Source organism: Herpailurus yagouaroundi, unplaced genomic scaffold (genome assembly GCF_014898765.1).
Source record: "Herpailurus yagouaroundi ecotype Mexico unplaced genomic scaffold, PumYag 184, whole genome shotgun sequence".
Taxonomy (NCBI): Eukaryota; Metazoa; Chordata; class Mammalia; order Carnivora; family Felidae; genus Herpailurus; species Herpailurus yagouaroundi.
The window spans coordinates 21,539,411-21,552,616 of record NW_024412415.1 but is presented as its reverse complement, the minus strand read 5'-3'; the positions used below and the strand labels follow the sequence as shown (position 1 = coordinate 21,552,616).

Here is a 13,206-nt window from a genome sequence, read left to right as displayed (position 1 = left end):
GGAGGAAAGGGAATGGAATAGGAAGGCACAGATGATGCAAAAAAATTGTTGGTAATATTCTTTTTCTTACAGTGGGTGATGAGTGCATTACTGTTCATTTTTATTCTTCATACCTTATACATTTTTATGACTTTTTGTATGTACTCAAAATGTAATTTAGAAATTTTTCTACAATTTGAGACACATTGAACACGTTTCCTATGTTGTCTGATATGGGAGTCACCAACCACAAGTAAACATTTTAAATTTAATTGTAAAATTATTCCTTATTTGTCTTAGCCACATTTTAAGTGCTCGACAACCAAGTGAACTAGTGGCTACCATGTTGGTAGTGCAGATATAGATTTCCTTCATAACACAAAGTTTCATTAGACAATACTGGACACAGTGCCTATCTCCAAGAAGAACACCCTTCTAGCACTTGGGTTTTTCTCTCAGGATTGGAGAATGACAAATGCCCAGAGTTGGAGAATCCAAGAGCAGAGATGACCTATATCCTAAGTATAGTCTTACATCAAAAGCTTTAAAGAAGTGTCCCTCATCCCCACTGCATGCCAGAGTGTAATGTCAGCAATACTACAGAAGTGATCCAAAGCTTGAATACCCAAAGCAGGCTGGAGACAGGTGCCAAGTCTCAGAAGCCACAAGATGATGCAGACGGCCAGCAGCAAATGAGAGAGGTCAGATGCCCTGAAGGGGTTTTCTTCTTTGAGCCTAAAATTCCCTGGCCTGAAGACCAGAAATGGATTGGGAGTGCTGACTTCTCCGTGAATGCCAGAGGGCAAAAATGGTAGCAGAGACTGCTAGTTTCCCTGCCTCCCCCCCCCCCCATCACTGGTCTCCCTTTCCTCCCTAGTGATAGAACCCAAGGTTCCCCCCATCACTGGTCTCCCTCTCCTCCCTAGTGATAGAACCCAAGGTTCCCCAGAACAGTCTGTATTTGCCAGCTTACCCTGTATTTAGATACAGCTATGTGACTCAGTTCTGTTCTATGAGTTTAAGTAAAAGACTCCATAAGCCTTTCTTAAAAAGACAAGCATGAGACCTGAACTCCCATCTTTATCCCTTCATCTGTCTTGTTGCCTGGAACAGGATGTAAGGGTTGGAGCCTGAGGCACTCTCTGGACTAGAGCATAAGGGCCACACCGATAAATGGCAAAGCAGCCAGCTTTACAGTGCCTGAATTTCTGATGCCTGTGTGGAGCAATGTAGCCTTATTTACCCTGGCCTACCTACCTCTGGACTTAAATGGGAGAACAATATAACATCTACCCTTAAATTCTGTTAGTTTGGGTTACTATTACTAACAGCCAAGTTTTGCTCTAATGGATACAGATGTCTATGATTAGAGACCAGTGGGAAGAAAAATGTTTCCATTAATGCCAGCGGGGAGTGATGAGGGCTCTGCTATGCCCTCCATCCCTGAGATGATGTAGCACCACAGCTGCCGGCTAGAATGTAGAATTAATCTTAACAAAAAGAGGGTTGAGGAAGACCAGTGAACTGATCAGGACTAAGTTTTCTACCACTGGGCAGACAGGAAGCTTAACTATAGGAACTAAGTTCAGTTACAGAAAATTATATAGCACCATTTCTTGCACTACTGAGCTCTGAGTCTGAGATCTCTACGAGGATTGTACCTCACCATGCCAATGGCAATGTATGAGGTTCAGGGAGGGAGTTTAGAATGGAAGGAGAAAAACAGTGAACCTTAAAGATCTCAAAAATCCAGCGTTAGACAGAGGAGAGGCAGCCAGCAGATATTAAGAGTAAGAAAGAATTAAAGAACTTTCAAACAAGGCTTTTGCATGCTTTAGAGAATAACCAACATTAAAGTATCTTTCATAAGGTTTCCCTTGTTAGATCTGTTATTCAACACCAAAGTCTTCCTGTGATTAGGGAACTATAAAATCCATCAGACATGACTATAATAAGCATGATTATTCCATAGCACAGGAGGTCCTAGTTCATTGTATTTTTCTCCCTTTTTTCGCTACCTTCCATTGCTGCTACAGGTCAAGGCTTAGTTAAGCAGGTCTAGAGGGTTAAGCCTGGAGGCTGGACGTCATTGGTAGGCTTAAAAGACAGACCATACGACAGGAAATCGCTTATGAATTGGCACAGTGTTTAAAAAATCACAAGGAGAGAATTTCAGATCCTGAGTCCAGGAATGATGAGATCCCTTCAGGCCTCCCCATATGCTGCCACGCTCACGCTGGGCTTTCCCCCACGAGGTCCCAAGGTCCAGCTTCTATTGGAATTGGCAGCCTTTACGAAGAAAGCGCTCTGATTTTTGGCTTGTGGTGAAGCTGGGATTAAGCGCTCCTGATCCCAGGCGTCTAGAAAGAGGCAGAGCTGTGGAGCGGATCTGAGTGAGACTTGTTGCTGGGGAAAACCGCAGCTTTGTTTCCCAGGGGAAGGGCTGACGTCCCCCGGGCTCCACGGCTTGCTCCACGCGACGCCTGGCGCTGCACCGCTCTCACAGGCGGGCGCGTTGGCCAACCTCCCGGAGCGGGAGCGGCCGGCGCGCCCCCGCCACGCGTGCCCCCGCCACGCGCACTCCCCACGCCCTGAGCCCCGCCACGCGCGTGCCTCCTACCGGAGCCCCTGACGCACGCTGTCCTCACGGCGCGTGCCCCCACCCCCACGCCCCAACAGGCGCGCCGCCGCCGAGGCGCTGCGGGCTCTTTCCCGCCGCGCTTCCTAGTGCCACTAGCGCCCACTGGCCGGGGGAGGCGCTGCCGCCGCCGGGGGAGCGCCTCCGCCGGGGGAGCACCGCCTCCTCTTCCTCCACCTCCTCCCGCCTCCTCCCAGTTCTCCTCCTCCACCTCCTCACTACAGTTCCCACTCCAGGGCGGGGGCAAGCGCGTCCAGTTTGCTGGAGCCGTTCGGAAATGGCAACTTGCGCGGTGGAGGTGTTCGGGCTCCCGGAGGATGAGGTGCGGGGGCCGAGGGGCTGCGGGGCGGGCTTCCCTTCGCGCTGCTCACCAGCCGGACCGGAGGCGGCGGCGGCGGCCAGAGGGTCGTCTGTCAGCCCCCGCCTCCCCATGCGCGAGCCCCGGGAGCGCGCTGGGCGCCGTGGGGACCTGGGGCGGCCCGGCGCGCGCACGGGGGCGGTGGGGAGTGCTTGCTCTAGCTAGCAGCGTTTTCTTCGCCAGCCTGGAGACTCCACACCCCTCTCCGCCCGGAGCCGCCGCCTTCCTTGTCAGTTTCCTTCAGGAAGTGTAGAGGAGGGGTGCTAGGCAGCGAGCCGCAAGAGTGCGCGGGGGACGCGCATCGCCCCGTCGGCCCCTTCCTGCCACCCCCCGCCGAGGGTGCGTGAGCTCCGGGGGGCGGGGATGGGGTGGGGTGGGGTGGGGCGGATTTCCCTGGAGTTCAGCATCCCGGCTGTTGTTTAGCCTTCGCTGGCAGAGGCCCGCTGGACTTAACTTCATGGACTTTGACATGAAGACTTCCAAGGGAATTGTCATTAGCTATTTTGGCTTTTATTTTATTATTATTATTTATTATTATTATTTTAATCTGAAATCGTTTTTAATCTTCTAACTGCAGATGGCAGTGGGAAAGTAGGCAGGTAGATTGTTCTCTTCAGGTTTAGCAACAAGTGCCAAGTGTGGAAAGTTCATGCTATATTTCACCAGTCTTCAGTAATATATAAAAAATAAAGCTGTAATGTATACTTTAAAGAACTTCCCACAGCTATCCAGTTTGGAAATTAAGTTCCATGATTTGAGAAGGTAAAGCTGTTCCTTGCGAAATAACTTAATGCTGGTTATACCTTAACACTAAAAATAAGGGCATTTGAAAAGAGTTGTTCCGTTTTATTTTTATTTTTTTAATTTTTTTTTTCAACATTTATTTATTTTTGGGACAGAGAGAGACAGAGCATGAACGGGGGAGGGGCAGAGAGAGAGGGAGACACAGAATCGGAAACAGGCTCCAGGCTCTGAGCCATCAGCCCAGAGCCCGACGCGGGGCTCGAACTCACGGACCGCGAGATCGTGACCTGGCTGAAGTCGGACGCTTAACCGACTGCGCCACCCAGGCGCCCCGAGTTGTTCCGTTTTAAATGAGATGTGGCTTCCCTGAATTCTTGATTCAAAATGGGAATGGGTGGGAAATGAAAGGCTATATAGTCTAACAGTGACTAGTTCAGTTTGGGGGGAAAATCATATTTAAGCATTTTTGTTGACTGGCTAAGCTGTCACATGTACCTGTTAACAAGATTGGACCCAATTATCTAAGTACATCACCTTAATTTTATCTTTTGAGAGTGTTGGAATAGTGCCTTCTCTTAGTCACTTGGTATCTTCAAAAGTCTTTTACAAAATGTCTTTTACATTTATCTTGACAGCTCTTTGTACATAAACAGTGGGCAACTTGTTTATGCTGGCAGGTTATCTCAGAGTGTTTTGAGAATGATCATGTGATAGATTAGAATTTAATTTCTCAGTTATTGCCACCAGAAGAGAATCAAAGCAGTGGTGGAAAAATGGTGGCAGCTTGGTAGACCCTCAGAAACAGTAGTCAATGTGTTATGGCTAAAGATGATATTCCGGGTGAGGTCCTTTACCGTTCTGCAGAAGAGATCAGAGGAAAATAATGGAGTGTTGAACCTGTGATAGCTTTCTTCTTATCAGTCAGGTCTTCCTGCTTTGCTACAATAAGCTGTTTAATGCAGATAATGTCAAGCTGATATCCAACCCATTCAGGCTGACCTTGGACTTTCTTTCCTTGTTAATATTCAGAGGTAGGTCCTGATTCCAGATTTCTCATCTCTTTCCCTTCCAGGGAATATTGCCAAAGGTATTGTTCACTGTTTTCTCTTTGGTGCAGATTCTGTGTTTTCAGTTACCTGCTTTTCACATCACCCTTCTACCCAGCTGAAATAAGATGAATTATGGCTGTTAGTGGGTGGTCAGTAAGCAATTGGGACTGACGGCCAGAAACTCCACCCATTGAAATGAGGTTTTCCTGAACTTGCTTCCTGAAGGATTTGTACTTCTGGGAAGTTTCATGGCCTGAGGCCCACTCTGTTTGCCTGATGGGAGTCCATTTGTGAGTCCCAGGACTCAAAGTTCCTTGCAGCTCCCTCTGTCCACTTTGTCCACATTGAGGAAGAGAGTGAGATGGGCAGATAGGAGACATGATGGAGTGCTGTCTTCTGCTTCTCCACTGTAATTTAGATTATTCATCCAACAGACATTTATTAACTGTCTGTTCTGTGTCAGGCAGTATGCTGGCCACCAGGGACACAGAGAGAAAAAAAACAGCCCCTGCCTGTTTGTGAGGAGCTCACAGTCTGGTGGGAAAGATAAAAATCACTTGTTTTCTGTTTTCTGGTAGAGGTTGCCATCTCATCACTATTATTTGTCATTTATTTTCTGGTTCATCACAAAGTAAAAGAGGGCTTAGAAGAGCTTCCCCCTCACCGTTTGGTTGGTGGGTTTTTTTGTTTTGTTTTGTTTTTGTTTTTTAGAGGAAAAACTTTGCAGATGTGTTATTTTCTAGAACTCACAGACAGTCTGGTAATAGGCAGCCCTCTGCTGTTGATTAAAAGTAAGGTAGCTTTTCTGTTACTGCAAAAAGTGATGAGTATTTTAAATTTGAAACTGAAACAAGAAGAAAAACGAACAGGCGTGGGATACAAGATGCTTGGAGAATTAGAATTTAACTGATATTTTTAACTGCTGAGTCACACCATAAGAGCATATTAATGTTGAAGTAGGTCAAAGTTTAGATCATAATTCCTCTCTATCACTTTTCAGTGAATTTTAGCTATTATTCCACATGTAAATGTCTTCTAGTGAGAGGTGGCCCTGGCTTCGCGTGGAGATTTTGTCATAAAGCATGACAAACTAAGGAAGTAGTGTAACATAAGTTATACCAGATTTGCTCTGACAGTCTCTTGGGATTAACAGTAGAGGCCAATTCCCACTTTGGTGAGGAGGAGTGTGGTAGCTATGGACACTGGAATTCAACAACCCTTCCACCCTCTTTTCATGGACTTCCCTGTTATGCAGAGATTAGAAAGCTGGACTGTATGTTTCCCATACTCTCTTGCACTTAGCATTTCTAGAAATGGGTTTTGAAATAGGTTTCCCAGTTTGGTGTACTTACTTGAGGTGTGGAAAGTAGAAATGAAGTGGAGTATAAGTTCGTTTTTCTTTGGCTCTTTCTGCTGTCAAGCATAGTCATGTAGACATTGACTTTTTCTGCCAAAGCATTTTCAGTATCTGGTATCTTGGGGCTTTGGTAGGAAGTTGCAGAACCAGTGGTCGTGGCAACTTCCTGATGACTAGATACGGTATGTTTGTAAAGCCAGCAGATCTGGTGGTGGCTCCTGATTACCTACCTTCCTGACTGGGGCAGAAGTTGGCGGTTTCTTGGGTGGGCCAGTTCTCAGATGTTTCAGGATCCTGCGGGGGCCTCGCCTACAGCCTGCCCCTCCAGCTCTTCAACGATTTTGTAGGCGCCTAATTCCTTGTATTAACTTCTTTCCTTTCAAAACACCTGGAGTGATTTCTGTTTCCTGCAACTGACAGCTGACTGGAGCAAGGTGAAGAAGGAAGGAAAGGGAAAGAGTTGAGAGTGTCCAGGGCCAGTTTGGAAGTACAGGATGCACCTGTAGAGGAATGGATGCCCTGGGTGGGTGACAGCTACGGCAGCACATCAGCAGCAGGGTAGTTAAGAAGTGCATATTACTGACACTCGAGACCCACTGATGCCAAGCGGAACCAGACCCCGTCTGCCCTGGCATCATACTGAACCGGGGAGCACAGTGCCCAAGCTTTTATTCACCGCACACAAAAGGAGAAGCACATTTGAAGCTGCACCTGTGTCAGTTAGGCCACAAACTTTCATGTATTGTTTTTGCCATTGCTCCTTTTTGGCAGCTCCTTAATTCCAGCCTCATTCTATTTTTCATGGTACCGGACTCCTTTTTGGCAGCTCCTTAATTCCAGCCTCATTCTATTTTTCATGGTACCGGAGAAGTGGATACATACAATTCATTTTCTAGCAATTTGCTTTTGAGTTATTCTAAACCAAGAGAAAAATTGGAAGCACAGTGCAAATAACTCCAGATCCTCCTCACATGGTTCTCCTGCTATTGACAAGTCACTACCATTGCCCCATCATCCTTTTTTGCCCTTTTTATTAGTCTTTTTCTAAACCATTGGAGGCCAAGCTGCAGACACAATGCCCTCTCACCTCTAAATGCACTAGTGTGTATTTTCCTAAAACAAGAACACTTCTACATAACAGCCATCCAACCTCTAAGCCAGAAAATAAGCATGGATATGACACTACCATCCAATCTTCAGATCCCGTCAATCCTTGACAGGTGTTTTAATATTTCCCTTTTTCCTTTCTGGTCCAGGAGCCCATGTAGGAGCATATGCTGCATGTACTTGTCTTTGCAGTCTATTCTAATCTCTATCAGTTCCTTGGTCTTTTTTTGACAGATTACAAGCTGTACAACCTATAGGATGTTCCTTAGCTGGGGTTTGGTTACTGGTTCTTCAGGCCCATGTCAAAGTCATGCTTTTTTGGGCAGGAATCACAGAGATGATGCTGTGTTCTTATCAGTGCATCACATCAGGGGGTAAATGGGGTACATGATATTGACTTGTCCCATCACTGTCAATGGTAACCTTGCTCACTTGATCATTTGGGTGTCTGTCAGGTTTTTGTTTTGTCATGTCACCATTTTCCCCTTCCTAATGATTTGTATTTTTTGTGGGGACATCTTCAGAGATTATGCCAGTAGCCTGTCCTTCCTCATCAGATCTCCATCCACCACTTTCACCATTCATTGATGACTTCCACCTGAATCAAACACCACTATTTTTTTTTTTTACTTCTATCTTTATTAATAGGCATTCTATGTAAGAAGAACTTTCCCTTTCTCCTCCATTTATTTATTCATTTATTTACATCAGCATGGATGTGTAGAATTCCACCTTATTCAATGGGTTGTAATTAATTACTATCATTAAATATTTTGTTGCTCAAATTGTCAGAGTTTGGTCATAGGAAGACTTTTTAAGGGGGTTCCTAGGTCATTGTGACAAGTCTCCATCATTCTTTGAACACTTCATTACATTCTGGCTGAAGATGTTCCAGACTCCTCTTGTATTTTGCCTAGCCCACCATTGTCTAGAACCAGCCATTTCTTCTAGGAACATTGGTTTCATTTAGTAGAAAATGGTTTTCATTTTTTATTTTTTTTAATGTTTATTTTATTTATTTTTTGAGAGAGAGCAAGAGAGAGGGAGAGCAAGCGAGCAGGGGAGGGGCAGAGAGAAGAGGAGAGAGAGGATTCCAAGCAGGCTCCGCACTGTCAGTGCAGAGCCTAATGTGGGGTTCAGACTCACAAACCGTGAGATCACGACATGAGCCGAAATCAAGAGTTGGACGCTTAACCCACTGAGCCACTCAGGTGCCCTAGTAGAAAATGCTTTTTAGAAGCCAGGCACTAAGATCTAGGTGTTCAGTGTGCTCACACCTGCTGGATGTCATTGCTTTTCAGCAATCTCAGCAAACAGTTAAGTGTGTGTGTGTGTGTGTGTGTGTGTGTGTGTGTGTGTGTACCGTGTGTTTATATATGTACATACATAAATGTATACCTATTTCTATATCAATCTGTATTTAAAAATTATTAATTCAGGGGCACCTGGGTGGCTCAGTAGGTGAAGCACCAGAGTCTTGATTTTGGCTCAGGTCATGACCTCACCATTCCTGAGATCAACCCCCACATCAGGCTCTGTGCTGACAGTGTGATGCCTGCTTGGAATTCTTTCTCTCTCTCATGCTCTCTGCCCCTCCCTGCTCACGCACATGCTTTCTCTTTCTCAAAATAAATAAACATTAAAAAGTAAATAAATAAAAAGCATTAATTCATAGCACTTTCTCGATTTAAAATATCATGCCTCAGGGTTCTTTCCAGTCATAAGTACCTTCTCTACCAATGAAAATTCTTACTTTTCTTAGTCTCACTATATTTACATATTTTCCCAATTCATTTACTTATGTTTTTTGTGTACCTAATTTCCCAATCATGCAAGCATCTTCTCTGTCTGCCACTTGTGCACCCCCACTTTCAGCTTTTATAGTACTGTTGTTGCAACTTTGTGCAACCTCCTCTGTGTCCCAAGCCATTTATGTCCCAAGACATAAAATATATATTTTACAGGTAACTATTAGCAATTCATATATCATATAGGAATAGAATCTTGGAGCTGGAAGGCACCTGTAAATAAGTCATTTATGGTGCATAGGGGTATAGAAAATTGAATTTGACTAGGATGGAATTCTGGCTCTGTCATTCTCTGTGATCTGGCATAGGTATTTGACATCTGTCAGAGCAAGATATTTACATCAGCTGATGGGGTGACCATCCCCTAGCTGTGTCTGGCATTCATATTTTACAGTACCTAGAGAATGTGAGATTGCTGATTTGAGTTGCTAAACCCACTGTTCTACTGAATTCTGTGGCCATCAGTGTTACTGGCCTCTCCCTTCTCTGTGTGGCTCCCTTGCTAATCCTATCAAAGTTTTAAGAGGATAAACAAATGCAGAAGGTAGGAGAAGTCTGTAGATAAATGCAGGGAGAAAGACACAGTAAAATGAAAAAAGGTTTTGATAAGACTTTCCTGAAGTCTTGAGGAATAAATATGTCTGTGGTGCAACATCATAACTGCATGACCTGACCCAAATGTTTGGCTTCCCCCATCTGAGATATGCTGTGGCAACAAATGCAAACAATCATGCCAGTGCATAAAGATGTTTTAATGAAAATATTCTCCCTCAAAGTAAAAGAGTCAACCTAAATATAATCAGAGCTGCCTTTAATCGAGTGTCTGCTGTATTTCAAGTACCAGGTCACATGTTCTCATACATCAGTTATTTAAAAAAAAATTTTAAGTATATTTATTTTGACATAGAGACAGAGAAAGTGAGTAGGGGAGGGGCAGAGAGTGGGAGAGAGAATCCCAAGCAGGCTCTGCACTGTCAGCATGGAGCCTGATGAGTGTCTTGAACTCACAAACTGTGAGATCATGACCTGAGCTGAAACCAAGAGTCGGACGCTTAACTAACTGAGCCACCCAGGCACCCCTCACACTTCAGTTATAACCATTGAATCAGTTTTGCAAATGTAGATAGTGTTATCCCCATTTTACAGATGAGGAGTCTGAGATTGTGATTTGCTCAAGGACTCAGTCCTATTAGGTAGCAGATCTGGACTTGAATCTCAGATTTCGTTAATACTAAAGACTTGGTCTTTCCAGTGTCCTGCTGCAAATAGTTGCCTAAATAAAAGAATTTAACAGAAAGAGTCTCTTTCTTAGGAAGGTTATAAATGTAACATGAAAAATTAACTTGTAACTGTTTTTATGTTCTTCCATATCTTCTGTCTTTTTGTTGTTGTTGTTAATAGGTTTTAGGTAGACCTTGAATTCTGTATTTGCTTAAAAAATATTTGTCCAGCAGTGACTATGTGTAAGGCATTTGGATCAGGCCATGAGGTGATAATGATGAAAGGCAGACTTCACTGAATTTACAGCCTACAGGAAGAGAAGGACAGTAATTATGTAATCACACAAACATTTTATAAATGTTATGAAGGAGAAAGAATGTGAGATAAAAACATATAACAGGAAAGATGAATTAATCTTGCATGGTATGAAGGAGGGGAGAAAGTCTAAGGAAAGACTGAGGAAGTCATCTTTAAACTGAACCTAAGGATGAATAGGAGTTAGCCAGGTGAAGAGTGAGGCAAAAAGCCTTGTAGGTAAACAGAACCGCATATGCAGAAGATGAGATGGAGAGGAACATAAAGAAGACTAGAATGGTGGAGGAGAAAGGACAGTGTCAGGACATAAATCTGGAGAGGAGAGAAGAGCAGAGCCCAGGCAGGCAGTGCCTGAAAGTCACATTAAGGATTTTGAATTGGGTCCCCAGTGGAATGGAAACTCACTAAACATGTGTGCATACATGCACACATGCGCACACACACACGCACACACACCATCATCATCATTGACATTTTAATGTTAATATTTGTTCCTCACATACTTAACTTTTTCCCTACTTATTATTTCTTCATTTCTTGTCACATCTCCTGGCTTTCCATGTAGGATCACTTTTTTCTGCCTGAGGTGTATCCTGTAGAAGTTTTTTTAGTGAGTGTTTGCTGGTAATAAATTTCCTTGGTTTTGTTTTTGTCTGAAAACATCTTTATTTTGATTTTTTTTTTCTTTTTGGGGGGGAGCGGGGAGAGGAGTAAAATTTACAAACAGTGAAATGCATGATTTTAAAGTACACTTAGATGTACAGTGCTTTTTTTTTTTAAGTTTATTTATTTTAAGAGAGAGAAAGCATGAGCACAGGAGGGACAGAGAGGAGAGAGAGAATCCTATGAAGGCCCCACACTGTCAGCACGGAACCCGACGTGGGGCTCAATCCCATGAACTGTGAGATCATGACTTGAGCCAAGATCAAGAGTCAGACGCTTAGCCAACTGAGCCACCCAGATGCCCCAAAGTACAGTGCTTTTCAACATGTCTAACCCACAACTCAGTTAAGATCTAGAATATTTCTATTACTCCAGAATGTCCCTTTGGGCTCTCTTCCAGTCAACTCCCCACTTCACTCTCCAGAGACAACCTTTTATCACCATGGATTAGTTTTGCCTGTCCTGGAATTTCATATAAATGGAATCATACAGTGTGTACACTTTTGTGTGTGGCTCTTTTTGTCTAATGTAATGCTTTTCAGTTGCCCATGTGGTTGTTTGTATAAGCAACTCATTCTTTTTATTGCTGAGTAGTATTCCATTGTATGAATAAACCAGATGTTTATCCATTTTCCCTCTGACAGATACTTCCATTGTTTCCAGCTTTTGGCTCTTATGAATAAACCTACTGTGAACATTCATCTACACATCTTATGAAAGTATCTTTTCCACAAGTATAGGTTATTAGCTTGATGTGTATCTTTCCAGAGGCATTTTGTGTATAAACGTATATGGTGCCATCACATATAAGAGTAGTGTTAAAATGTGAAGTGATGATGAGCTGTTATTTTTTTGGAAGTTATACAGTACTGATTGAATAAGAAAAGCGGTAGTTTTTGAGAAGGGAAATAGTCCCGCAACTGCATTAACTACAGCACTTCCCTTTCTTACCTTCTTGCTCTTTACCTGTGCGTATCAACTTTTGTTAAAACACAGGCTACTGGCTCCACCACTGCCTGATTGAGTAGGTATGGGGCCTGAACTTTTGTGTTTCTAATAAATTGCCATGTGGTGCTCATATTACTGGTGCAGGGAATACACTTTGAGAACCACAGCTCTCTCTTAAATCTAAGGATTTTGAGTATTCTAGTTTATTATGGTTATTAATGCCAGACGCTTCTTAGGATCTTTGACCATGCATAGCAAATATATAGGAGTCATGTACTCCACCCTTACTGGGATAATCCTCACTTTATGTATTTTCCAGTAAGAGTGATCTAGCATTTACAATTTTGTAACAGGTTTCAAGTAAATTTACACACCAGAGGAAGAAAACTTCTGGCAGTCATAGGTTCAGATTTTTAGTTTTGAAAATACGGTCACCATGAATTACATAACATGTTGCCAAAAAAAAAAAAAGAAAAGAAAAAAGAAAAGAAAGTACATCCCTCCTTCCAACTCTAATCATTTTTTGTTAAATAAATATGCAATATTATTACATTATGTGAATATAGTATTATTCATGTTGAAACCATTGTGCCATGTTTATAATTGTGGCACATTTTTTGTTGGCTTTAGTTTTTTTTTAAGTTCATTTATTTATTTTGAGAGAGAGAGAGAGAACAAGTGAGCACAAGTGGGGGAGGGGCAGAGAGAAAGAGGGACAGAATCCCAAGCAGGCTCCTTGCCATCAGAGCAGAGCCCAATGGAAGGCTTGAACTCACGAACTGTGAGATCACGACCTGAGCCGAGATCAAGAGTCAGAGGCTGAACCCACTGAACCACCCAGGTGCCCCTTGCTTTAGTTTTCTGTATACTTGTCACAAATTTGCAAACTGTCTGACAGAGTTTTGAAACTACTCAATGTAAACATGTCATATATATATGACATTGAGTGTATGTATGTGTATATAGAGCTATCCATTCCTTTTTCTTCATTCTTGTCAGAGACAGCCTCTTGCCACATC

At 43.3% G+C, this 13,206-nt stretch overlaps 1 protein-coding gene across 2 annotated transcripts in view; it reads left to right on the top strand.

Annotated features, from left to right (window-relative positions):
* The first annotated feature begins 2,643 nt into the window (after positions 1 to 2,643).
* The window catches only part of NEDD4 (NEDD4 E3 ubiquitin protein ligase), a 141,601-nt gene continuing 131,038 nt past the window's right edge, over positions 2,644 to 13,206 (top strand). For both annotated transcript variants that reach the window (XM_040492765.1, XM_040492764.1), the window contains exon 1: positions 2,644 to 2,939. In XM_040492765.1, the coding sequence (XP_040348699.1) occupies positions 2,895 to 2,939 (45 nt within the window). In that variant the 5' untranslated portion in view covers positions 2,644 to 2,894. The remainder of the gene's footprint in view (positions 2,940 to 13,206) is intronic.